Source organism: Psittacula echo, assembly GCF_963264785.1.
Source record: "Psittacula echo genome assembly, chromosome: 10".
In the NCBI taxonomy this organism is placed as follows: domain Eukaryota; kingdom Metazoa; phylum Chordata; class Aves; order Psittaciformes; family Psittacidae; genus Psittacula; species Psittacula echo.
Genome location: NC_137741.1, coordinates 8880458 through 8908216, shown reverse-complemented (window position 1 = coordinate 8908216; position 27759 = coordinate 8880458). Strand labels below are relative to the sequence as shown.

At 40.9% G+C, this 27759-nt stretch overlaps 3 protein-coding genes across 7 annotated transcripts in view; 1 reads left to right on the top strand and 2 right to left on the bottom strand.

The window, feature by feature from the left end:
• RAB27A (RAB27A, member RAS oncogene family) overlaps nucleotides 1-27759 on the bottom strand; it is a 46569-nt gene that overhangs the window by 15097 nt on the left and 3713 nt on the right. The window contains exons 1-2 of one of the 5 annotated variants that reach the window (XM_080626014.1): nucleotides 22120-22154; nucleotides 19266-19399 (exon numbers count right to left, since the gene is read on the bottom strand). The exons of 1 other annotated variant lie outside the window; for it this stretch is intronic. The gene's annotated coding sequence lies outside the window, so the exon portion shown is untranslated. Of the gene's footprint in view, nucleotides 1-11060; nucleotides 11166-17816; nucleotides 17895-19265; nucleotides 19400-20019; nucleotides 21457-22119; nucleotides 22155-27759 lie in introns of those variants that run through there. 3 more of the 5 variants (XM_080626013.1, XM_080626016.1, XM_080626017.1) reach the window with 3 other exon arrangements.
• On the bottom strand, nucleotides 21760-21940 carry LOC308225288 (protein PIGBOS1-like). The gene has a single exon (XM_080626020.1). The coding sequence runs from the start codon at nucleotides 21926-21928 to the stop codon at nucleotides 21764-21766; it is 165 nt and encodes a 54-aa protein (XP_080482146.1). The 5' UTR covers nucleotides 21929-21940; the 3' UTR covers nucleotides 21760-21763.
• Nucleotides 22203-27759, top strand: part of PIGB (phosphatidylinositol glycan anchor biosynthesis class B) — a gene marked incomplete at its 5' end in the record, with an annotated part of 8524 nt that continues 2967 nt past the window's right edge. Inside the window, 9 exons of the mRNA XM_080626012.1 lie at nucleotides 22203-22350; nucleotides 22416-22551; nucleotides 22723-22840; nucleotides 23446-23550; nucleotides 23734-23864; nucleotides 24456-24596; nucleotides 24997-25048; nucleotides 25476-25687; nucleotides 26938-27002. Of these exons, the coding sequence (XP_080482138.1) occupies nucleotides 22203-22350; nucleotides 22416-22551; nucleotides 22723-22840; nucleotides 23446-23550; nucleotides 23734-23864; nucleotides 24456-24596; nucleotides 24997-25048; nucleotides 25476-25687; nucleotides 26938-27002 (1108 nt within the window). The remainder of the gene's footprint in view (nucleotides 22351-22415; nucleotides 22552-22722; nucleotides 22841-23445; nucleotides 23551-23733; nucleotides 23865-24455; nucleotides 24597-24996; nucleotides 25049-25475; nucleotides 25688-26937; nucleotides 27003-27759) is intronic.

Here is a 27759-nt window from a genome sequence, read left to right as displayed (position 1 = left end):
CTTAAACAACTTCAACAGCTGTTTTACACATCCCCTGCTCTGTTACAGCAGAAGCATCAGGAAAGTGATCTGGATCTCAAAGGTGTAAGTTCACTAATCCTGTCATACCAGCACTCCCTCCACACTACAGCAATGCAATAGGCACATTCTTGCCTAGCGTGGGTGAAGCGTGGCAAACAGCCTCACCCTGCTCTAAGGCTTCAGTAGCACCTCAATGCTTGCAGAACTGGTCACCATCAGACACTTGCCAGCTCTGTCAAAACAAAGGACTGAGTTAAACTCTTTATTAGAAGTGCCTTTGGCTAAGAGCTGCCAAACATGTACATATGTAATAGAAACAAATTATGACAACTATTCTTTATAAACTCAAGTAACTGTTACACTGGGAGAAGAGTGTTAACAAAGAAATACTTCATGAAATATTCTGAGCTGCACCATTTTTTAATTTTTAGGAAAATACCTGACCTGGCTTGCTTTAAATTTGGTCAAAATGACACTTTCTGCAATCTCTGGGACTTTTCTGGAACATAAATAAGAAGAAGGAAAATACCCCTTCCTCTGAACAGTGAGAGGAAGAACTTCACTTGCTCTCAGCTGGTTACTCTCAATTGCTTTACTTGCCATTTTACCATTATGACCTTTTTAGTTTCAACTACAGACAAATTCTAAGGAATTGTAGGATTGATGTCTAAGGATTGTCTCTTTCTTGGAAGGATCTCAGTGATTTTAAAGGTGCTCAGGAAACAGAAAAGAGTCTGCAAAAATAAATGCAAAACCGAAACAGGCTGCAAGGCTTTAGCTTCCAAATGCTGATGTCACTTCTGTCTCAGCTGAAGGTGCTGTAGAACACTTCACCAGCTGTCAACTCTGCTCGAACAGCAGAATTTTGGCAGAGCAAGAACTGACAAGCACACAAAGCACTCTGAGAATGAGCTATAATGGGAGATGCCAGGCATAAAATCGTCATGCTACCCAGAACAGGACACAAAAAGGGTAAGTGAAGCAACAGGTCTGCAGATGTGGCGAGAGTCTTGCACAACAGGCCAGGCAAGGAAACAGCAGATTCTGGATTTTGTTTCCAGAAAGCCATGGGAAACTGGAAATGGAGAAGCCAGGAAAGAACACAAGTTAGTTTTGCAACTATATCTGCATTTCAGCATAAATAAACCAATGAAAAGGAGGCTGAATTTCAAAGTATGACCTGGTTACATAAAAGAATGAAAGGCAGCATGGAACTGGAAAAAAAATGGAAAATAAAACCAGGAATGTTGCAGGTGATACGCCAACATCACCCATACAGAAGGATCTCTGTGCAGTTTCAGCTTCTCTGCAAAAGCACCAGGCCATTTCTACTCCCTCACCAGTTTCCAAAATTTTTATGCTTCATAGCAAGAAAATACCGTAGATAAATAAATATTCATAATGTTCTCTGATGTAAACAGTTGAACACTCTCAGAGGATCCGTCCCCGTCCTGAGGGAGCTTTTGCCTACCAAGTTACCTCTTTGTACTTGCATCAGAAGTTGCTTTCCAGCTGTAGCACCGAAGCAAACATCTGTGCCATGTCAATGAACTCCAGAGGAGACTGAGAAAAATAGAGCAAAGAATTTTTTTTAAACAGCTCCATACTACTTACTCCTTCCTCAACTATTCAACTGTTCCTCTAATAAATACTTTAAGCCACAACGCCTTACAAGTTAACATGCCATGCTCTTTCACTAACTTATAAACAGGAAATTCAGAGCAATGCCCAGCACCCTTCCTTGATGTGACAATTCCGACCCCTCTGGAACCCACCTCAGAGCTTAGGAATTATAAATGACAGTCTCACATAGATTTACACTGTTTCCAACTCTTTCAAGCCAACACAGGAGCCACCAGAATTTCACCCACAAAGCTGGTCATACTCACAGAGGTTTGCCCACCCACTCATTCAGCAACACTTCCTACTGCAGAAGGGTAAAGGAAAAAGAGTACACTTCTATTTCTGCTCTCAGAAATAGCCACTGAAAGATAAAGGAGAAGATAATAAGAATCACAGAGGATCAGAGTTGAGCATTTCTTTAAGGAATGGTTTGTTTTTCTCAAGATGAAAATCTCCAGCAGACAGCTAGAATAAGCAGACACATGAAAGAACAGAGTAAAAGGAATAAGAAAGGGTAAAAAACCCTAAAAATTGAAAAAGGAATCAATTTCATATGTGCAGTTAGAATAAGTGAAGCGACACCTCAGGGAAAGCATGTGCATGCACTCATAATAAAGAAAGTATTGTACTTTATGCTCTGCCAATATGGGTGATTCAGTAGGCTGTGATACACATTAGTCAGGCCATGTTCTTTGTTTAAGCCCGGTAAAGCACTCACTGTAAACAGCCAGAAGAAAATATCTGCAGCTTCTTTAGAAACTTTCTTAATTATTTTAATCTCCTCCAGGCAGGAAAGTTCTCAGCTGCCTCCCACCTTGTTCTGTAGGACACACACAGATAAGAGTCTCCAAAAGGTCACACCACCAAGCTTAGGAACATACGTGCTGCATTAGAGGGAAATAGTCTGGAAGAATAAATTATCATGATTAGGTCAATTAAAAGTCTATGGAGAAGGTCAGGCAACAGACAAGGTCCTCGTAGTCACTGTTAGATAAAAGCAAAACCCACACAAGTACGATACAAACAGGACTATAAAACTATCATTTATCTAACATGATGTGGACAAGCATGCAAAGGAGTGAGGCAGGAAAGAATTTCCATGCAGAATTTACTGCACCTTTTCATCCTTTGGATTGGGAAATACCTGCTTCTCCTGTTTTGTATAGGAGGTAAACTCTGTTCCTTGTTAACTCTGGTTTTTGACTGGAAGATGCAACACAAGTTACTGCCTTTTTTTTTTTTTTCCAGCTGCTACCATTCTTTAGCATTACTGCTTTTCTAGAATATTGTGACCTGTCCTTATTTTTGGTGCAAGTCACTTGATCAAGTTCAACAATAACTAATAGGGGACACAGTATACAGCATTTCCTACATTTTGTTTTGGCTATTCATTCCTCAGGAAGTTAAAGGTTTTCTCATTAGTTAGATGACATTCATATATACAAAGATTAAGTCCATCAGAAGTTAGTTTGTCTACACCTGCCAAATGATAACAGGTAACCACAAGGCATCCTGGCCTTTTGGAACAGGACTGATGTGTTCAGATCACACTTCCAGCCACCAGTCAAACATCCTGCTCCTCAGAAATTTTACTGGTTATATCAAAGTTATTGACTGAACTACTAATCAATATCCATTTCTAATGAGCTGGGTAATCTCTATTATCTATAAATACTGGTCATGACATCAGGAATAATAAGTTACTTGTGGATATATTTAATCAGAATAGTTTCTTAAATGGATCTAGCAAAAAGAGCAAAACAAATTTACAGTTACCTGTGGGAAAGCAAAGGAAACCACCAGCTAAGAAAAACCCTGTCCAGTAACTTGAAAAGGTTATTCTATTCCTTTTACTCCTTAATCTCAAATCCAATGCGACTGGATGTGAAATGCAAGGGACAGTCAGAGATGCTAAGCAGGGAAGTAATGCACATGGACAGAGATAAAAGGATGTATGTAGACTGATAAAACTCAGCCTCACAGCTGGCATTCAATTCTCCCAAACTTTTAAAAGAACCTTGACAGAAGCATCTTTGCAGGTGCCGAACTCACTGGGCCTATGTCAGATGGTGCTGGCAACCACTGCAGTGTAGAGACAGTCAGAGCACAGCAGGCTGGCAGCATGACACTTCGAAGAAATTGAGATAGGTCAGTCATGAAAAATGTGCTCTTAAGAGGTCTCAAACAGGAACTGAGCCTTTGATTTCAGAGTATGTAATAACTACAGACCGAGAGGTCTTCAAACAGTACTGGGCAGGGTAAGTATATGCGATGCTTCCATGTTCCATAAATACTTTGAAAAAGCTAGAAATAACTTGCTGAGAATACTCTAGGCATAATTTAACTTCTTCATTACATAATAGATTACCACTTCTGCCTGAAATAGAGCCAGATGGTATTCAACAGGCAATGACCTAAAGGTCCCTTCCAACCCAAACTATTCTATGATTCTATCTTCAGGAAGCTGCTAATGTGCAACAGCAAAGCAGTAATCTTGGTCTGTGACAGCAAGACATGGTCATTTTGGAGCACGTTGTGGTTCAAAAATGTCACTTTCAAACTCTTCTAACAAAGCAAAGCTAAAATCACAGGTCTTTTGGGGGGTTATTTTTATTTTTTTCTCCTACCAGAATTGAAAAATAAGGCCGTAACTTTCAACAAGCCAATGAATCTTCCACTTGAACAGCTCCAGAGCTGCAGCATGTATTAACACTGTCCAAGCTGAGGCTCTGCAGTCTGCCAAAATATCCAGACAGTGCTTTGGCCAAATGTTTGCTTCAATTTACATCCTTGCACAGCTTCCTTTTTAGAGCCTCAGGGAAGGAATAGTTCAAAAGAAGCACCAATTAAGCAGGCTGAACTGCACAACACAAAGCTTCCATTCAAAAAAGCCTGCTGCTTTTCAACCTGACTTGCCAGCACTATTTATCTTACTGCTCTGATCAGAATCCCATACTATATTATGAATTATGGTTAAATCCTGATATACAGTGATGACTGCTCAGGTAAACAGCACAGCAAACTAGAATTTCTTGCACTAATTCTTGTCATTGGGGTACGCATGAGCCCTGCAAGGAAAGCAAAAATAATCACAAACCTAATGCCAGTTTGCCAGTATTATTCTTTTTAGTTATTCCCAAATTGAGGGAGGGTCCCAAGATGGCTTTAGAGTAACACCCCTGGCTGAAACCTGCCAGCTTTTCATGCTGTAGATGCCTTCTTGCAGAATTCTTTCATAACATTTCATGCAGACACAGTGTCCTTAAGTTTCACTTTAGCTGACCTACAGTAAGACGTAATCTGCTACCTGTCCCCACAGAAGAGTCTTCAATTTAAATTATCATTCAGAACATTTCTGCTATAGGTAATAAATGGCTTAGCAGCAGTGAGCTTACAGAGCAACCACCTCTATAGCCTAAGTTCCAGGGAAAAATATACAAAGTTCTTCCAAGAAAATAAATCACCAGTCAGACTGCTCCAATTGATCCAAGCACTGCAAGTTCCCTGTAGAAAACTGTGTCAAGGAAACGTACGTGTAGTTTTCATACCACAGCGGATTCAGACTGTGCTTTCTTAACACTAAGTCTGAAACTCTGCATACTTATAGAAAGCCTCATGCAAACTGACAAACCCACTTCATAGAACAATCTGCAGTTTTTTATGTTCTACATTATGACTGAGAAAGGCATCAAACCTCTGAAATGAAAAATGGGATATAAAGGGTAACCAGATAAAAAAGAATCTATTCAGCTACACACTTCTGTACACAAGTCACAAGAAACTCACAGTATGCAATGGTACTGTCCAACAAGAGTTTATATTTGATAAGACTCATTAAGGTAGCTGCTGGTGTTTCATCTTCTAGTAAAAGACTAACTTTGGCTCACAGTCTTTGGTTTGATTTTGAACCAACGCGTATGATTTCCTGTAGAAGGAAATAAAAATCCAGTAATGAGATTTCAGTAAAAACAAATTCAGTATGTTAAAAAAGAAAATCTCAGGTAGCATTAATCAATACAGCCACAGTGCCTTTAGTGCCTATGCTAACATATGCCAACCCACTCACTCGCAGAGAATTCCCACCTCACCAAGATCCCAGTTCTCTTTATACCAACAGTGGTACTATAATACATCAAAACTCAATTTTTTTAAAGAAACCTTATTCCCATGACACAGTGTTTAAACAGAATTCAGAAGCAGGAGCTATATTGTTTCCTAGTTACAAAGTCAAACATTTAGACCAAAGAAAAGTTACTCTAAACTTTTTCTCTTTAAAGTTCTTTCCACTTAGACTAGAGTTTATTTCCCTCATTGTACTACGATCTGTACCAGGTCTTTTTCCATTAACTGCTTTTCAGGGTTTGTTTTGGTTTGGTTTTAGTTCATTCTTTAAATTTTGCAAGGTTTCAGATTTTTTTATCATCCTTATTTCTTTGTTGCATGTTTTTAAAGGCAAATAAAATCACAATTTCTCTTTGATGCCATTCTTAGCATGTTTAAAGAATCCCATCTGAAATAGATTCCTAGTTTGTCTTTACCATGCTTAATTACTAAGGATGTTTTGTTTAAGATAGTGCTGTGAACAAAAGACATGCTAGAAAAAAGCAAATATACTGAAACCCCTTGTGAGTATGGTGAGGGAAAGGAGGGCAGTACCACACACTAGAATACTGGTTTGCTGTATACAACAGAATCCCAACATTATCAAAATTTAATCCTCAAATAACCTAGGCTATTAGAAATCACTACCCTAAAATGTGCTAGAAATTGTTTCTGTAACACACAGTCAAAATGCACACGTAATGCCGTAACTGAGAAGCATTATATAATAGTAAATTACCATGAAGCAATTTTAACAACCAATCCATCCATCACAGCACAGAAAGAAAACTACAAAGTCAAGCATCAGTATTTACAAAACCCTTCCTCCCACTTATTTTGTATAAGTATTTTCATACACTTAGAATGTCTATAAGGAAACAGCAAGAAAACATATTTACTTAACTACATTTATGGATCTGCCACTACTTTCTCATAAACACATGTCAGGAGTGTTGACCAGGACTAGAAAAAATCATCTTATGATACTCTATGGTAGACATCAGTTAAAACTCTGGGAAAGCCTTGTGACCTTCCACAGAAGTGGAAGAGAATGCTGTTCTTTTTTCTCTAAACAACCGCCCCTTGATTATTTACAGTCTACAAAAACTGGAGATTTGGTCTATGATTAGAAAAACACCAGCAAAGACATGGGCTAGAAAGGATGCCTGATTACAGACTCATGCTTGGGGTGGCAAGGAATGATCCAGTCAGATGGGTACATACATTCTGAGTTTCTTCCAAAGGAAATACAAAACACAGTAATTACATCCCACCTCATATTGCCTTCACCATCATTAATTGTAAGATTGAAGCATTGCTACATGATTGAATAAGGAATGTGAACTACATGAAATCTCATGGTTCCCTGCAGTCCAATTTCTTTTGCTAATTAAAAATAACAGACTGTGAAACACGCCCTTTTTATTCCTTTTATCATCAATACATTTAGTACACATGAGAATAAACACGTTGGTGTGTAACCAGTTAAAAACCCCTACCATTCTAAAGGAGTGTTTATTAGCTATGACTTATCTTCATATGCTAATGAGAACACATGACTAAATAGAGAGGGAAAAAGTTCAAGCAGTACAACATTTACAAATACTGAGTTACTTCGTTCTGCATTATGAAATGTTATTTGTGCAGTACACTTTATTATCAAAGGTCTAATTCCACCTTCTAATGGTAAACCAAGTTTGACTTAACACAGAAGGAAATGTAGGCTGATGACGTGGGACCAGAAAGGGCATCTCTGTCCCCTGACAGTCATGGTCACATGACTCTGGTCACTGCAGTCATTTATTTTAATCTTATTTTACCCAGGTTTGTCTTTAAGTCTGACTGATTTCTTTGTGAAAACCAATGACCAAAGATGCACCCAAAACCTGCAGTTTGGCCATTTAAACCCAAAACCTATGTTTTACGTAAGATAGTATATTTCCCAGTTTTAAGTTTACTTTTCCCCCTAGAACATGAGGATGCAGCAATGCTGAACTGTCTCTCCAAATCAAAGTTATTTCAGGCAGTTTGTCAGAAGTACAGCAACATTGTTTCAAAACTCTTAGCAGAGGAACAGTTGGGACACAACTGTCAGCACAACCAAAACAGTGTAAGAAATGTTATGAAAATAAATAAAAAGGAGAAAGTGTTTCATACCTATGCTTAAGAGCTGCAAACAGATTTCTAGCTTTCCAAGGGTACTTCAGTGACAAATTTCCTGTTCAGTTCAGATCTCTTGAATGCCACAGTTATGCAAAAAGAGCCATTTCTTACCTGCAGGTAGCATCAGCAGAGGAAAAGAATAAACCCAGAACAGTGTAGTACAGACAGCCAGCTTCGACATTCACACTCACATGCAAAGCTCCCAGCCCCACACCACCACCCTACCCACCTAATTACATTCAGCTGCTTGTCATGTGGTCCCGTTGACTGATCAAGTGATCTCTCTTCCTCCTTCTAACACTAAGCAACGTACCTAGCTAGATCTTCCTGAACCAGGTAACAGTCACTGAGCCTGTGTGCAAACTACTGACCCTGCTCCTTCTTGTCACAGGGAGAAGTTGCAGGATGTTCCATTACAAAAAAATAAAGTAAAATACAGCAAGCATATACTGAAACACAGCAACCACCAAAACCTCACCAAACTTAATGGAGAATTTCAGGTTTGAGCATGGTTCTATTTTATGTCTTTACAGATGGCGGAAAAAGGCACAGATGCCTGAATGAGACCACACGAGAAGGAGCTGGAAGGATTTGGGAAGGAAGTGGCCCTACAGGGCTTTGTGGGCATCCACATCCAGCCCCTTCTGCTGAACCACTTCTGATGGCAACAAGCTCCAACAAAAGACCAGAGCTAAGATGTTTCCAGAAAGTTTCTGAACCACTGCAGCTAAATCTGCAAGGCTGTGTCCCTGTGTGTGTGTCCCAGTCCTAAGAGATACACACAGATATTCTACACATCTAAATAATTTGAAGGAAAAAAAGTTACTGATTTAACATGTAAACCAACTCTCCTCAGCAGGGAAGTCCATTCTTAACACCAGCACCCAATGGGCAAGAGTCATGTGTCTGGCCACATTACAACACTGATGTCTGCAACAAGGCACTTGCTGGACAAAAGACCTTGCGCTGAGTCCAAAGAACCACAGAGCTGCCTTTAGTCACCACAAGGCCTTGTCCCTCTCACAAACTCCCTTCATGTTGCAGATGCTAACAGCAGAGGACTGGAAGGAGTGGACAAAGCATTTTGCACTCACCATGTAAGATTTAGCAGATGAGAGCTTTTACAGAAGAAAGGTTCCTCTGCACAACCCTTACTTGTCTCAGTTTATTTCCTGACAGTGTTTCAAGAGCAGACAAGTAAAAAAAGGAAATTAAGGTTTCTAAGATTACTCTCCAGTCTTACCACTTAAGAAGCGCTGCAGTCAGCCTGTTACAACATTTAACGTATCCTTAAACTCTACAAGCTCCTTCATTCACTTGTTTCAGTGCTCAACTCTCCCACCACCTTTCCTAAAAATCGAGGCAATTTTTATTGCCCTTTCTCCAGTGAACATCCAAGTTCTGTTACGTAGAGCTGGAACACTTTTTCATGCCCTAACTTAACATTTATCCAGATTTAACTAAAACCAACTTCTTTGACATTTTGTTACCAGTTATAATTTTTAAAACTCTACCAATTCCAATCTTCTATAAACTTCATCACAGTTTCAGAAGAATACAGGTCCCTTTTTTGCTCTCACATGCAGTTAAAAAGTTTGTGTTCTATTGTCAGCAGTGTGTGAGCATTTTTAAACTTTAACTGCTCCCCTGATCGATACCAGCACATCTGCTTACTGTGAAGAAATATTCAGACCACAAGTCTGTAGCACTGGTAACTGCTACAGAGTGCAGGAGGAATAGGGTTAAGAAGTGTTGCCAGACAAAGCAACAACTCTTGTGCCCTGGTGCAAACAGCCCTGGGGGGTGGCTACACGCACTGAGCACAAACTGCCTGTCTTAAAGTCTCAACCACCAATGTAAATGGAGTTCAAATTCTTCCACATGGTAAGATTTCCGATATCTTGAAGGAGAAAACAATTTGTAAGTAATTCCCAGACTTCAGCTTTTTATTTTGGAACAAAACAAAGCTGCTTGTCTCTTACCAACTGGTAGAAGAAATACCAACTAATTTTCCCCTTCCAAGAAAAGGTTTTATCCCAAAGAGTAATAATTTGCTAGGAAGGTACAGCTGAAACAAAGTTTATTTTCTGAGGGTGAAGTTATGTTGATTTCAAACTGCAGAGTTAGTACCAAAACACAGGGCCTCAGTTTACAAACTGGGAGGACATCAATGTTTGGTTACTTAAAGTTTCTGACTTTAAACAAACACATTTGCGGCTTCCCAGCAAACAAACAGCTGAGGCAACCCTATTGCAGTGGCAGGAAGCACACGCAAATGGTACAGCAGCAGCTGAAGCAGAAATCACTGCAGCCAGCCCCAAGGTAAGCCTTCCTCTTGCTGCTACCCAAATCTTAGGGGTTTAGAAGAGCCTGGACATCTTCTAAGTTTATGGAGGGGATCAAAATGACACCAGTGAAATCCTGACACTGAAATGTAGTTTTGAAGCTACAGCTCTACAAAGGAATGGCACCTATTCAGTTATTAAATCTTCCTGATGTTTTTACAAGCAAGCTTTATGAACAGATTGTATGAACAAGATGACCTGCATGCATGGAATTTATGGCTTTGTTGTAAAAATGATCTAACTTATAGAGGCCTAGGAATGTAGGAGGAAATTTGAGAAGAGGTAAATACAGTGGGTAGTGTGGAGTCTTATTTATCACAAGCATCAGAATATTTGCCCTCACACATTCCATGCTCTTGAGAAAAGCTGCAAGTGTGCAAACTGTCCTATAGCAAGTGTTTCCTCTAAGAAAATGCTGCATTGTTACCTGTCTGGCCATGACTCTTGAAGGAATTAAGATATCTGCCACTGAAGACAGAAACAGGGGAAGAAGAGCATCTAGCAAGTGTCCATTTCAGATAATACTACACAACTCATCTCTGTTTTCAAGGCCAAAACGTGCCTAGCATCAGTGTCAAGTGCCTCCATTCTCCCCACTCCCCAATTACCAAATTCTGCTGCAGGTCTCCTCTTCAGCACTCAGCAGTTAATGGCTTTTTCCAACACACACTAAAATCTCAGCATGCTCTTATCAACAGCCATAGTTTTCACACATGCATTCAACAGATGGCCTGCAGGTCTATGGAATGAAAACCAGCCACCAGGCAGCCAAGGTCAATGTTATTTGTTAGCATCCACAAATCTTACCAGTGCCACAAAACCTCTGCTGGCAGTCAAACAGTTCTTGAAAATGCCAGAAGGGGAAAAGCAGTCACTGGGACACACTGCCTATGAACTGATGCACATATATGGTGGCAAAATTCAAGAGAAGCCAGACTACATACTATACAGCCATTATTCCTCAGTGAGAAAAATACCCTACAAAATACAAAAAGAGATGAAAAAAGTAATTAGGAAAAATATTAACATATTAATTGTTACAGGCAGATTCCAGAACTGTAAAAAAGAATACTAGTTGTTTCCTTCGAAAAAAGGCAGCTTCTTACAAAAAGACACTGGAAAAAATTAGAGGGACTGATTGCACTGCAAAGGAAAAGTGACTGGTTGTCATGTGAATGAGCTTGCTACTTACTGCCACAGCAGCCCACAAATGCAGTAACACACCAATACTTCAAGACAGAACTAAAAAGACCTGAAAAGAGGATACAAAATTCTTTATATTGAATTTTTTCTGCTATCCTCTCACCAATATCCTTCCAAGAAAAAACGAAAGAAAAGACAACTCACACTCAGATCAGCTTTTACACCAGAAATGTAACAGCTGACGTTTCCCAACATCAAATCATGAAATACCCCTTCAGTGATTAATATGAAAGTAGGTCAGGCAGGCCTTCCTGCTGCCCAGAAGGCACATCTGCTAAATATTTTGTAATACGATAGATTAAAGGAAAGCTTTCATGTTTTGGGTTTTTTTTTTTCTTTTTCAACTATAAGCCAATCTAGGCAGTTTCTAGTGATGGTGTCAGAGCTTTTATTAACATTGCAAGAGATACAGTATTGGTATGCTGCCCAAAAAAGTGGTGAATGCTCCATCTCCGGCAGTGTTCAAGGCCAGGCTGGACAGAGCCTTGGGCTATATGGTCTAGTGTGAGATGTCCCTGCCCATGGCAGGGGGTTGGAACTGGATGGTCCTTTCCAACCCAAACCATTCTGTGATTCTACATTTAAGGTCAGTAGTGTTTTACACAAAAAAGAGCCTAAAAGTAGCCCCCCTCCAAGAGAGGCTCTAGATGACTAACTTCCAAGAATTACCAGGGTCTCTTCAAGAATAAAAAGTTAACACTAAAATAATTGATATAGTAAAAGCATCAATTTTGTTTTCATGAACCATCATATTACCTAAAGGAATTCTTCCGAGCAACTGAGCACTCAACATCAGCACTTTGGAAAACTTCAGACCAAACTCTGCCATCTTTTCCATAAGAAAAACATCAAAAACTTGCTTCCTGAAATAAAATGTGCTTATATTTGAACCTAGGAGCATCTCAGAAAGTACCAGTAATATTATCCCAAACAAGCAGATCTAATTGACTTGTCAATTCTGTGGAACTACAAGTTTCCTGCCTCCACATCACTTTCTATTCATGTCAGTATAGGCACAGTTTATCCTAAGTGAAAGCTAAGAATGCAGGTGCTTGCTCAGGCTCCGAATGAAAAAGGGAGTGGGGGGGATTAATTCCTGAACCAGGTTCTCCCTCTCTCTTATTCTAGTTCTGAAATATTAGAAAGAAAATAATAGAAAAAAATACAGTACCCATATACAAGGTATAGACATGGTGAATAAAAAGTTCTGTATTTAAAATGGCAATATGTTAGTGTAACAACAAACATGATTATTCATTTTGACTGAAATGAACAAATTTGATCCTTTTGTATGAATTACGCAACACGCTACAGCTCTTCTGCAAGGCTTACACTGGTCCCATGTTTTGTAAAATGTGAATGCCTGCATGAAAAGAGCACCTAGAACAGCAAGGCCTGCAGAGAGAAGTGTCCCTGAGTTCTGGTAAGAAGCTGTAGAAGCATGATAATAATGTGATGTCTCTATCTTCAGACTGAAGAGTTACAAATCTCATTTCAGATCAGTGATCTTTATCTATGCATTAAAAGGGTTGATGACTAAGTGTATTTTTTTAATTAAAAAAACACAGTAGCTTTACAGGAAGCTGTTGTACCAATGTAAAGGAGCATATGCACTATCCTAGAAAGGATTTTCAATGTTTTACAATCCCATAATATTAATACAGTTTTGAAAATTGTTTTCATATTTTTATTCATGCTTATGCATGCTTAAGCAATATGCATTTGTTCTTTGCACTGCGATCCAGTATCTCACTGCCAAGTAAAAGACTGCTTTTCAAAAGTGATCTCAAAAGAGTTCCAATTTGGACACAGCCGGGTTTTCTTTCCAGCACAAGATGACCCTGTTCACATCTTCTGTAAACCTACTTACCCAAGCAACTGGTCCTTCATTCTGCTCATAAGCTGACAACAGCGTTTTTTTCACTTTGCATTTGCTCTCAGGACGAAAATGGTAAGGGTAATTATTAGCACTATTTGACAGATACAGAAGTATGCCTCTTATATTATTGTTTGATCTTCCCTGCAATGAAGCATACGAAACCTAACTAACCAACTGTGATGCCTATTTTTCCCCTATACCATTTCTTAAACCATCAACATCATTACCATCAGAACTCCTTCATTTTCACATTTATTCAGTGACTCCCCACATTAAGTATAACTAACCCAACTGGCTGATCTTATTTCCTTCAGAGCGTGCAAAAGGCTTGTATGGGTGGTGATTCTGGAGTACATTCCCAAAGCAAGTCTTCCAGTTTCACTGGCCCTATTCCACCCCCTGTGTAACTCCCAGTTACAAAAAAAAAAAAAATCTTACTGCTCCGATTCCTCATTATCCCTCAGGATGTTAGGCTGAAGAAAAATTCCCTAAGGCTCTACACACCACACTGAAGATTACGAATACAATGAGGTTTTCTTGGAGCAAAGCTCCAAATTTGCAATGCAAAAACAAAACAAAGCTGAAATGAGGACATGCCTCTCAGCCTGGTTTCCTAAGGAAACAAAGCTTATTAGAGAGAGGGGGGCAGAGATATGCAATTTTGGTCATTTCTGCCTTCTCCCCAACATCTGAATCTGTTGATCAGTTTTAACACTCCTTCACAAATGGGGAAGAAGTCCCTATACACTTTTGTGAAAAATTAGCAGTTGGATAAAGGAAAGAGTCAGAAGCCTGCCTCCACTGAAAGTTGGCTCTTACAGTTCCTCAGGTCTGCAAGGGGCACCCAGGAGCTGGCCAATTGTACATGCACTGCTCCAGACTAGCCACAGCACATTCTGTGACAATCATTCAATTTTACATTTACCTCAGTCTGCATTTAAAGACATTTTCTATTTAAAAGTAAATTAAATTTAAGGACATTATTATTAAAAATAAAAAAATTAACAATAAAAATCAGTCGAGTTTCACTTTATTAACAGTACCCATTTGGAGGGTTTGTGTTTTGTTTTAAAACCTACTAGAAAGCCAGATTCTAATTTTGCAGCACATTCTTTTCATAGGTCTTCCAAAGTCTGCCCTTCAGCTTCTACTAACACACAGCAGGATCTCAGGCTCTATCCTGAGCATTGGGTACTATATCCAAACTAACAATTCTAGAAAACTATCAAATAAAGATTTACAGTCACCTCTTCTACTTCATAGCAAAACAACATTAAAAAACCTACTATAATAACTCCAACTTACAGCTACATTTATCCAAATTGAAATTATGGGAGCTTTGCTATCAAATTCAGTAGAAACAATAAAATTCAGACATTACTGTCTTCAAACTTGGATGGCACCATCTCTGTACAGAGACGTTTATCCTGACACCATTCTAATGCAAGAAAGGATATGGAAAAATTAAGTATAGCCAGACAGTTCATGCCCCAGCAGAAAAGATCTGTCAAGTTGAATCACTGTTAAGAGGAGAAGGTCAGTGGAGCATGTGCTGTTAGGTGCACAGGATCTTGAAGAGCTGGATAAGAAACACGGTGTTGCAAATGGATGATACTAGCAGAGCTAGAACCTAACCCAATACCTGTATTTTGGGTCCCATTCAGTCATGCATAAAGTTTGGAACCAAATGGAGGGTGGATTATGATAAACATTTGCAATTTGAAAAACAACAAAACCCTATCCTAGTTTTTGTTCTAATTCTGAATGTTAGTTAGACTTCAAAGTAGACTTGGAAAACACCATCCATTGGTAGTAACTATAACAGCAATTCACCTTCCATGCAAACATTGCATAAACAGTTTCAGAGCACAGGCAACTCCCACGGCTGCTACCTTTGAGTGATAACCTGAAGTTTTCAAAATGCACCACACTCCATGTTAGTCATGCAATTAGCAGCAGGTATTTCCAGGAGGAATGTAATTTTCTTCAGGAGCTACTAATCTGAAACCCTACATTAACAAAACTGGCAGACACATATAACGAAACCAGAAAACTTGCATTTTTTTATCATAAAAGAGAATTAACTTTTCTTTTCCTCCTACGCAACATACATGTTTTATTAGTCCTTATCATTACTTGCGACCTTCAGTCTAGTCCAAATAATCCTGTTCCCCAAGGATGTTATTGAAAGAATTTTCTTCCTTTTCAGTTCACACAGCAACCTTTTTCCTCATAGCTCTTTGACTGAGCAGCCAAGAGGACTAAATTAAATATCCAACACTTACAAAAATAATAAGATAGGTCCTCAAAGCGAAACTTGGTTGACTTTGGAGAGCACATGCTGTTCACTTTCAGGGTTGCAGAGCAGCTACCATGACAGCACTGCCACTTTGAAATGTTTAAATTAGAAATAGGAAGACGCCTTTAAAACAGTAATACTTCTGTGAGAAAGCCTTCATCGCCTTCTAACGACATATGTATGCTGCCTGGCGGGTTAATACGCTTAACGGAAGTACTATAAAAATCCTTCATTAACTGTTTTCAATTTCATTTCATATTCTGTTGTTCCTAATTCAAACCTGAAAGGGGCTCACATACCAGAAAGCTCACCTACCCCTTCCAAAAACACAAGCTGGTCTAATAAAAAGCATTACTTCTGCCCACAGCGCTCACCTTAACTGAAAGGCAAAAAAACCAACCAACCTGAATCTATTTTGCTATATATTCCTTTATCCTTTTATCACCTTTTCAGTTGATAGTTGCACACACAAGCAATAAGATGGCCAGTCGCAAAACTGCAATCAAACTCCGAAGTTATTCTGGAATCACCTACTTGATTTGTGCAGCAGTTGTCCTTATACCCATCTGGTGTTTTATTTGCATATAAAATATTTCAACTTGGGTACACTCCTTACAGTCTTTTCATTCACAGAACTCTTTTACACAAAAATCACTGCAGAAGCATAGAGTGATTTTCAAAATACTTTACAAGAGCTCACAAATTTAACTTTTAATTCAAAAACACTGCTCATATATCTACCATCTCTTTTTTTCAACTGAAAACCACAAATTTCTACAAAAACTGTACTCCTCCTCCTAAGCTTCTATCTTCACTGCTTCCTGCCATTCTTCTACCTTACTTCCAGCCACCATCCTCCAGAAGTGCCTTTATCTAATATGGGGTTTGTTTTTTTTTTTTACAAATTTCTCATCACTAAAAGTATCAGAGAAAGAGAAGAGCAATGGGAAATGGGTTTGTTAACTCAGGAAAATAATACTGCATTGGTCTACCCTTTCATATTATCTTCAGAGCCATAAAAGCAAGGACATTGCCTTTTCTTTTTCCCCTGCAGGAGTTTCAAATACTGAAGAACTTGTCAGGTCAACTACAAAGTGTTGGGCAGTACGTGAAAAGGATTCCAACACCCAGTACTATGCAAAACTATCATACATACATCACAGTATTTTCAACCCATTGAAGCCACAATATCATCACAGGAAAAAATGCTGGTTATATGTCATATTTTAATCTATATGCCATAAATTAATCTTCAAAGCTTACTAGATTGGAAACTGAATCACAGATGTTGAGACTACTAATTACAATCACAGAATCATAGAATAGTTAGGGTTGGAAAGGACCTTAAGATCATCAAGTTCCAACCCCTCAGCCATGGGCAGGGACACCTCACACTAAACCATGCCACCCAAGGCCTCATCCAACCTGGCCTTGAACATCACCAAGGATGGAGCATTCACAGCTTCCCCAGGCAACCCATTCCAGTGGCTCATCACCCTCACAGTAAAGAATTTCTTCCTTATATCCAATCTAAACTTCCCCTGTTTAAGTTTGAACCCGTTACCCCTTGTCCTCTCACTACAGTCCCTAATGAAGAGTCCTTTCCCAGCATCCTTACAGGCCCCCTTCAGATACCGGAAGACTGCTATGAGGTCTCCACGCAGCCTTCTCTTCTCCAGGCTGAACAGCCCCAACTTTCTCAGCCTATCTTCATATGGGAGGTGCTCCAGTCCCCTGATCATCCTCATGGCCCTCCTCTGGACTTGTTCCAACGGTTCCATGTCCTTTTTATGTTGAGGACACCAGAACTGCACACAATACTCCAAGTGAGGTCTCACGAGAGCAGAGTAGAGGGGCAGGATCAATAATCAAAAGTAAGTTCTGTTGTATTATGTATGAAAACAAAACAATATAAGGATGTTACAGGAAAGAAAGTAGTGGCTAGAATTTCTCATTCACTACAGTTTTACCTCCACTGGAGATAAAAGGATATGATCTCAGCTGATTTAGCATGGTTCAAGTTAGCCCTGCCTCCTAAAAGGGATGCAGTTTTCAGACTAAGACCAAAAAAGAAATGATGCTGCTCCCACAGGAAGACTTGGGGGGGGGGGGGGTGGAAGGGAGGAGGGGAAGAAAAGAAAAAAGTGTTTCTGCTATAAAAAGCTGCCTTTGAGTTAAGTACTTGTTAAACCACGCTGTACTTTAACAACTTTTCAGCCATGTTTGAAGTCAGTTCTGTAAACATGACTGTACTTCCACCATGAGTGGTATCTGCAAGACAAAAGGAGCAAAAGCAAGTCCTTGAGCACTTGACATGCCCAGCCCAGGAACTGCTTAGCTATAAATATGTAAGTAATCTTTTGAAATTACTGAAAAACAAAGTTAACTATCTGCAGGACCTGATCACATGTGCAGTGGAGTACAATAACACAGCTTTACTACAAAAAAACATATCTGATGATTAACTATTTAAATCGTAAGTTTAATACATTTTAAATGCACTTTGTTATAATTATTTGCTGAGACATTAACAGGGGAGAGTTGTCATTCTTTATATTCCATCTCTAGTGCCAATGTTGCCTGTTTCTAAATCCAATCTTCACTAGCCCTCTGCTGACTATGACAGACTGCGCTTAGTAATGGCGTTGACCTGCAAGCCCAGGGTTATGCTGAAAACTGACAGACTCACCAATGGTCATTATACCAGCACAGCAGGTACCTGGCAGAACAACCAAGAATCCAAAGAAGACACAAAAAGATTACTGCTCATAATACTTGTTTCTGTAAATGCCAAAAGCTACTTGAAGATTCTTTTATCTGACCAATCTTCTCTTTGAAAGAAAAGGAAATGTGTAGTCAAGTGATAAAACAATGTGTTCCCATGTTTAACGATAGTGATGAAAACAAACTTAGAGTCTGGTTTTCAATATCTGGTTGCAGATGAGAAATTTTATTAGCTGCACAAATAACAGTGTAAGTTGTAGCATATTCTCCCCACCCAGAGCTCCTTTGTTAAAGAGATTAAGCAAACATAAAACTAGAACCCTGAACTAGAAACACAGGAACATGTTGTTCTTTTTTCCATCTTTTTAACCATGCTTTTGAGATATCCATTTAGCATCACAAATACTATTCCTACAATTATGCATCAGCATTTGAAATGCATATTGTATTATATGCCTTTCCCTGCCTGGAAAATACTTGGAACAGCCACAGAGAACAGCAGTCTATGAAAAGAAACAAGGGCTGAAAAGACAAGTCTATGTAAGAATAAACTTCCAGGAAAAGGCAGGCAGAATAGACTGAGTAACTCATCTTATGCGTGGAAATCAATAAACATTTTGTAAAGTTTCAGTAAAAACTCTAGGTATAGAGAAAAATCAGCTTGTCAGTAACACCTGGCAGAACTCCTAAATCCAAACATGTGTTTCGATGTTATGTGTTATCCTGATGAAAAACTCATAAGCACTAATCATTAGGGAAAGTGTTTGAGGAGTCACAGGATCAGAAAGTTCAAAATACATCTGATGCATCTCTAAGGAGAGATAAAAATTGAAGTTGGGTGGTCCTTCATGCTTTGCTAGCACCATAAAAAATACCATTTATGTATTAATATAATCTAGTTACTTACAGGGCTAGAAGAAACAAGATGTATTTCTGATGGATTTAGCTTTCTTTAGATCCAAGATCATCAAAATGTTACTTTAGCCCAAGCACTGCAACTCAGGTTGAAGGGACGTCCTGAACCCTCTCAGCAAGCAGACTCTGTCAGACAAAACATGCAGTGTTCAGAAAGAAGCAACAGATCTGTTGACACTCAAATACAAGCTTTATGCTCTGGCTAAACACATAAAATACACTTGCACAGCTCCCTCAGCAATTTAGCATTTTAAAAAGCTTTATTGGTTTTTAAATCAGACATGCTATCCACTTGTTTTACAACAGAAATGCACGTTTTGAGCCGTGGGAAACTTGCAGGTGTCACAGCTGCTACCTGCGGCGGCGTCAGACGGGTTCTTGGTGCACCCGTGCTCATGGCAGCAGTTGCGAAGTTAAGCATTCGCATGGGGAGCCGAAAGGCGAGGCTTAAGGCTTTTCCCTCTAATGCCACGAACGAGGGCCCACTGTTCCAACCCCCACGCCGCTAGGCTCCCACGGCCGCCAGACCCTGCGACACTGTCCCGCTCCCCACGCCCTGCAGCCCCGGGAAACCCCCTTTTCCCCCAGTATTTCGGGTTTCCTACCCAAGACACTTATCCCGACGTTATTAACTCGTTTCAAGCGATGTTTCTCTGAAGCCAACCCCAACCCGCGCCTCCTGCAGCGGCCCCCTCCGAGGGTGAACTGGGAGGAGAGACCCCACACTCCGCTCGCCGCCCTCCTACCTGATCCCCTGCCCGGGCACCGGGGCTCCGCAGCGCAGCGTCCCACCGCACCTGCCCTTTTTTGGGCTGCAAGCGTGCCTTTTCGGTCAAGGCAACACCACTTCCCGTGAGGCCCAGGGCGAGCACGGCCCCTCCCGGCCGCGGGCAGCACCGGCAGCACCGCCCCGGCCTGGCCTGGCCCGGCCCCTCCGCCCCGAGGAAGCGGAGCGAGCGCACCTCTCAGCGTCAAGGACGCGGTGCGCAGGCGCTGCACCCCGCTTGCCCTGCGGTTTACGTTAAGCAGCCTGCTCGGCAGCCGCACTGCTCCCGCTTTTCTGAAGGGTCAAGCGCCGCTAATAAAAACTCAGGAGAGGAAAACCAGGTTTAGAAGGGAAAACGCGAGCTGCCAGGCTCCCGTCCACCACCGTGGATCCAGCGAGTTCTTCCTGCCACCTGCTGGCTGCGCGCCCTCGGAAGAGGAAAGCGCTTCCTCGACTCCATTAACACACTTTACATCCGGCAGTCTCAAGAACCCGGCAAGTACAGTCTGCAGCTGGGCTGCAGCAATAACCCTTTCTGTCTGCATCAGTTCGGACATCCTGTTTGTTGAGACTTTTCAAAATCAACTGCCATCCGGCAATTACGGTTTCAAAGAAAGTGCCTCCTGGACTTCAGTTACACCTTCTTTAAAGCAGCCTTCTCAATATGTACTGGTCTGGTAAACAGAGGAAACTGCTAGAGTCACCACTGCAGTTCTGTGTTTTCATTCATCACAGACTTGTGACATTTCCTTGTGTCCAGACAAGATTTATCACACACTCAACTGTACTTCCCAGTCCACCTTCTACTGCTGTCCTCTCACCCCAGCTTCTGTAAAGTCTGCCTACAGCTGTCACATCGTTCCTAGCTTTAAATGAAAGCACATCCAGGAAAAGGATTTCTTGCCTCATGCTGCCCAAAACAAGATTCTGTGTTAAAACCCATAATCTAAAAGAAGTTCCTCCCAAGATCTGCAGTTTGTTTCTTTTTAGATGGCCTATAAAGTCTTTTCATATCTACTGATCTCAGTAGTCTGAGAGTCAGATTCTGTTGTCAGACTGATCCAAACCTATTGCAAGATGAGCACTGTCCTACTCAGCTACACGCTGAAGCACCTCTCCACCAGCAACCTTAGCTATAAAATAACCACCCTAACCTCATTCTGTCAGAAATGAAAGATACGTGTGTGGTACATGCGTGTATGTGTGTGTGTACAGGTACCAGCTGAAGACACCAAAGCTGGGTGCAGTTCCCTCTTCAGTCACAACTGCATTCCCAAAAGAGATGAAGTATTAAGAACTGAAACTGTGACAAGGAGATAAATCATTTGGAAGACCAGATCAGAGGCAATCCCAGAACCCTGTGAAGTGTAACTGTACAACAACCAGTTTCTTTTTCCAGTTCCCCGGTGGCTATTTAAAATTAGACGTGAAGACATACCTTTGAACACTCAGAATTTTACATGTATTTCGACATTCACGTCCTTATAGGCTGGTACCAAACACACACGTACGCAGCGACACGTTCAAAGGGCGGATCGCCTCAGAGCGGGGCCGAGCCGGGAGGAAGCCTCCCGCCGCAGCAGGGCCGCTCACCCTGCAGCCGACGAACACTCCCAGTTGCTGGGGAGCGTGGGCGCTATTTTCTTCAGCGGGAGACGCGGGCCTGCGCTGGAGGCGGTACCGGGGAGAGGCGCCAGGGCAGCGGCACAGCTCAAACGAGTCCCTCAGGGCCTCTTCTCCGGCGCGGCGACCGCAGGCGACCCCGCAGTGCCGTCAGGGGGCTGCTGCGGCCCGGGCGGCTGGAAGATGGGCCGGTAGATGTAGAGCCCGCTGACCACGCCGAGCGCCACGGCCAGCGCCACCTGCGGCAGCGGCAGCCGGCCCCACATGCCGCCAGGCGGCGCTGCGTCACCCGCACCCACACACGCGCGCGAGGCCTCTCCGAGCCCTTCGGTCCCGGGCGGGGACAGGCGAGGCGGGACGGCGGCGGGAAGCGCGGCAGGGAGTGCAGCGAGCCCCGGCCCGGTAGCGCTTCGGTCCAAGCCCCAAACAGCGCCGTGCCAGCCCCGGCGCCCCTCACCTGGAGGCAAGGCGACCACAGAGCGGAGACCTCCCTTTCGCTAGAGTGACCGGAAGGAAGTGGCGGCGGCGCAGAGGAGGTGCATGCGCCACTGCCGCAGCCCCGCCCCGCGGATGGCGGCTGTAGGGGGGCTGCTGGCTCGGGCACGGCGGAAGGAAGTGGTGCGGCTCCGCAAGCGGCGGTCAGTGCTGTACAGAGACCCCGGCGCAACCGCCGGGCAGGCAGGAGAAGGTAAGTGCGAGCGGGGGAGCCGTGGCCCCAGCGCGACCCGTGACTGACAGCCTTTCCCCTCGCAGGCGCTGCGGGCAGGCCGGCGCGGCTGCTGGCTCTGGCGGTGGCGCTACGGGCGCTCAACTGCTTCCTTGTGCAGACCAGCTTCGTTCCGGACGAGTACTGGCAGGCGCTGGAGGTGGCGCATCGCATGGTCTTCAAATATCCTTCCCCGCTCCCCACTCCTCACACCGCCTTTGCGCGGCAGGAGTGCTCGGGACCCCGCTGCTCTTACGCACAGAGGTAGATGCCTCCACCCAGGCAGGTCTGAGAATAGCGCTGCTAGAATGAAGCTTAACTGTAGTTGTTCGTGTCTGTCCTTAACATTAATAATTATGGCCACCTCACTTGGGAATGGGCATATGGCTTAAGGAGCTACTCGTACCCACTGATCTTTGCAGGTATCTACAAAGCTTTGCAGCTGCTGGCTCAGGATGATGTTCAGCTCTTGGTGAGTGCATCTGCTACTGAAATTAAATTTAAAAGCATTGCATTTAAAATTCAGTGTGCGTTTATCATTGCCCAGGTAAAATACAAAGCCTTGAATCTGGCAGTTGGAGATGTCTGAGCACAGAGACCTCACAGAAGCATTTCACATAGGTGAACAACGCTTTCATAGGTCTCCCATCACAGCACTCATGCCTGTGACTGCAGAGCATTATTCTTGGTCTCCATCACTCTCCCCAAATTTCACACTGATACTGTTTGTCACTGCATCATAATTACTCAGTGGTTCAGTTTTCTGAAGTGTTTAATAATAGATATTTGTACTAAGCTCACTAACAACAGCCCGTTTTGATTACATTGGAGATAAATGGCAAAAATTTGTATTTCTAATTTCTAAACACTTTCAGTTGAACTGTACCTTTGTTTTAGCAGAAATGCTAGTCTTACCAAAGGACCTTACTATTAAAAAAATGGTAAAAAGCTATAGTTCATATTCACTGATTGACCATTTTCATGTCTGAACAGTCACTCACTTACTTACTCAGTAGCCCTCTCTTCAAACTTGGAAGTGAACAGGTTTGTTGCAAGTGAAACTTTCTCTCTGCACAGATCTGGGTCCCTAGACTTGCACAGGCAGTGCTGGCAGCTTTTGCTGATGTGAAGCTTTACTCACTAGTGCGACACCTTGAAAATGCAGAAACAGCAAAGTGGGTGGTGAGTCTTGGCTTTTAAAAACAATTATGCATGTTAATAACCACTGTTTGCTGAAGTGTGAACAACAGCAAAATGACAGTAAGCAATTTATCATTATCTCCAGAACAAGCATTATCACGTTCATTTAAACAACAGTATTTAACTTTTCTCCTTATGCATAAGTTTGTTCATCATTATTTTCAGTACTTCTGCCAGCTGTGTTCCTGGTTTACATGGTATTCTTGTACCAGAACTCTAACAAACACTATGGAAACTCTTCTTACCATTTTTGCGCTTTTCTACTATCCAATAAGAGGTTCAAAGATGGGGAGCAGGTGAGCAGCTTTCTACTAACTGTACTGATAATTTTTTGGCTTGGGATAACACCAATCTACTGACACTGTTTAAAATGCTACCTTTTATCTTAAAATAAGGCAATCAAAATCACCTGATTCTTGTAGCAAGAGCTCTAGATCATGAGGGGAAGAGCAATTGTATTTCTTCTAAATTGAAGCCATGATAGAGCTGGTATTTAAAATTACTACTGTTCAGTTCCTTTGTGCAAATTACCACTTTATGGGAAACTTTAAACTGGACTTTAAAGGATTGGAATTTGTGGTAACTCAGGAAAAGATAACCAGAGCTTGTCTGGGTTCAGATACAGGTGAATTCATAGTAATTACTTTCCTTACCAGCTATCTAATTTTATTAAGCAAGTATGTGCTTCCAGTTAGCAAATCCACTTTTTTTCTTATCTCTGCAAGATACAAAAGTATTTGCACTGAGAGAATCAAGAGTTATCTGCAGCATGAAAAACTTTGGTCAGAGACATGATGGTATTTAAATTGTTGAGATGTCACCATCTACAAAAGAATTGACCAAGCCTTTTGGTAAAGGTATGTTTTTCTTTTGTTCCCTCATTCTAGCTGCAAATATTTAGCTTTGATAGCACTTGCAATTGTTATTCGTCCCACTGCTGTTATCCCATGGATACCTTTGGTCTTCAGTCATTTTTTGCAAGAACAGAGGAAAGCAGACCTTATCATACACAGCTGCATTCCAGTAGGGTGAGTTCTTTCTGAATTTAAACTTTGACTGTGCACAGCTGTATTTTAAGACTAATTTTACTACCGCAAAGGCAGACAACCTCAAAAATGTGATTTAATAAACAAGGACAAAAATAGGATCCTTTGCAAAAGCTGAACGAAGGAGCACACTTCCTTTCAATTAATGTATACGTTGCAAAACAGCACTAGAAGAGATTTCATGAGGGCAAGCCACAAACACCATTCCAGCTTAATCTGTGATTGTGCCAAGGATACCAGGTGATGGCCAATGGCCACAAGTATGGATAATCTCAGAAAAGATTAGGAATCAGGGAGTTTTGACAGCTATTTGGAGAAGAGTAGAATCTGATGCAAAAGCAATCCAACCAATATCAGAGCAACCAACTTTCCATTTTTGCAGATTGGTCACAATAGGAACCTCTTTAATAATTGACCGTGTGTTTTTTGGTGAGGTAAGTTGTTTTAAATTTGATTTACATAGAGAAGGTTGGGTTTTAACATTTTAACACGGGCAGATGTTTCAGACTTCTCTAACTTGTTACTTCTGTGGATATTTGGCCTATCATCTCTAAATACATCTTAAGCCATAAACCTCCTTAAACGCTGACTATTCAGTTATTTTAAATGAGAGACTGTTACTTAAAATCTGTATATACTCAGCTCTCAATAAATCAACAGTTATCAACAAATTACAAAGCTTACACATGCCTGTGTTTAATTGCTAAATGTAGGAAATCTGTGTGACGAGTCCTACAAAAAATAAGTATGAATGAAAATACTGTATCATTTAAGGCTAGTGATGACTGTGTAATTCAATTTAGCTGCTGGTTTTCATTCTGGATTTGTATTTAACTTCTCCCTTTCCCCCAAATCTCCCAGTGGGTACTGGTTCAGCTGAACTTCTTGAAATTCAACGTGCTGCAAAATTTTGGAACGTTTTATGGATCTCATCCTTGGCACTGGTACTTCACTCAGGGACTACCAGTCATCTTGGGTACCCACCTGCCTTTTTTTATTCATGGCTGTGTGCTGGCACCAAAAAGGTATCACATCTTTCTAATGGCAGTGATTTGGACAGTGTTGGTGTACAGGTAATTTCTTCTAAGTCTAACTACCGTCTTTCACTGGTTGTCTACTTTTCAAAGCTAATGTCACCTCTAGAACAAAAAAAGCATGGTATTCAGGTTAAGAGACGGAGAACTTTGAACTATTCAAACACTCCAAGAAATGCAGCCAATTATTCAATAGTGTCTAGAATTTTATGTAATCCTATTTCTTGTATTGCTACCAAGCATGCATTTTTAGAATTGATTAGACCCTTACAGAATCAAGTAACTCTGCATCAAATTCAATGGAAAAGGGGGGGGAAAAAACCCAAACCCTAACAAATCCAACCAACCAATTACTTAACAGGTGTTTAAGCAATAATAGAACTAGTTAGAAAACTATTTACTAGATGCCTGTTAACAAAAATACCATTGTATTTGGTTCTTTAATACTTCCCCAGTAAGATGAGGTGTTCTTAGGCCTGTAAAACTTACTCTATTCACAAGTCTACACACAGCTGCTAAAATTTGTCATAGGACTGACTGTATGTCTCATTTAAGGTGAGAAGTAGAGAAAAGGTAAATTGCTTCTAAGCATCTGAATTAAATGTACATTAAATGAGAAACATTGAGACAAGAAAAGATACAGCAAATTAATAAATACCAAATAATATAAAGTGATAAATGATAATAGATTATATATTAGCAGAATATAGCAAAACAGTAGAAAGGCCACAAATGCCATCTCTTCTTACTGCCTGACTCAGAACTGGGCGTAGCTCTATTGGATTTAGGCCTTTTTTACTCCCTGAGTCTTACAAGAACCTGTTCGGTTACCTGACGTGAGTCTTGCAGTAATCCTCAAAAGTATCTCCTAAGTTGGCTTGGGAAATTGTGTCAAGTTGTATTAGCAGAGGTGAATGTTTCTTTGTTAGATATGTGAATTTGAATCTTAGCTTCTCCTCCACACTTTTTGTTGTGTTTTATTACAGAAAGCAAATTGGTGAAGTACTAGCTAAGTTGCATCTGGCAGTCATAGATTCAGCCCACTTAATTGCTAGAGTAGTAGCCAGGTAATTTTATTACTGCTTGGTTTAAAGTGACAATTTAATGTACTCATTATGTTCTTAAACAGTGGCAATTTGGATTTTTACTCTAAACTGCTGCCATGCCAAAAGCTTTTTAGTACATGCAGGTGCTTTTCCCTCAAGCCCTCCATGCTCTAAAAACCACATTTTGTCAACAGAACTGGTGCATGTAACTTTCTTGCTGTAGTGTTATATGTTTTATTACAGCATGCTGAGCCACAAAGAATTCAGGTTCATCTACCCAGTGCTGCCATTTTGCATATTTTTTTGTGGTAAGCATCGTTTCAAATATCTTGCAACCTTCCCTGTTCTACTACTGTACTACAGTAGTGTATCTATAGGAAAAGTAAAGACAAAGTCTAGTATGCTGAAAAGTTACAAAGGAAAGATTAAAACTTCTGGAACATGAAGCTGCATTGCTGTAGTTTAAATACAAGTTCAAAACAGATGAACCAATGAAATCTGTAGTTTTCTTTAACCTGTTTGGCTAGTCTAAACAAAAGTAAATCTTATTTCAATAGTTCTGCTCGCTGATGAGATCAGATATGTAATATGTCTTGGCTTAGTTCAAGAGCAGATTTAAGATGAACCAGTTCTACCTCACATGCAGAAAAATTCCAATCAGACCACTATTGTTTGTTAATATCCCTCAACTTTCATGTCTATAAGGGACTGATCTGCATAATTTCTCAAGAGCTAATTAACCACACTTGGATCCTGTAGTAAAGAAAAAAATAACTGAAGTTATTTCTGGTAACTCAGTGGTTATAAAGTGGTCTTTAAACTGTTCGAAACATTATAAATAAAAGCAGAAAAAAACCCACATGAATTTTGAAGTCTTTTCCAAGCACAATTAAAGATAAATTAAGAGTGTTTCACAGAAGTAGTAAAAAAAATGCCGATAATGTAATATTTCCACTTGAGCTTAAACCACAGACTAATTAGGGGACTTTGTTTTCATCTGAGATTAAGATCTGCAATTTGTCAGAACAGACCAGCTAAAGACTAATTTAACTTACTTGTTCCTGC

Excerpts from the sequence above, each read along its gene's own strand:
- LOC308225288 (XM_080626020.1), bottom strand. The coding sequence starts at position 21,928 with ATGTGGGGCCGGCTGCCGCTGCCGCAGGTGGCGCTGGCCGTGGCGCTC.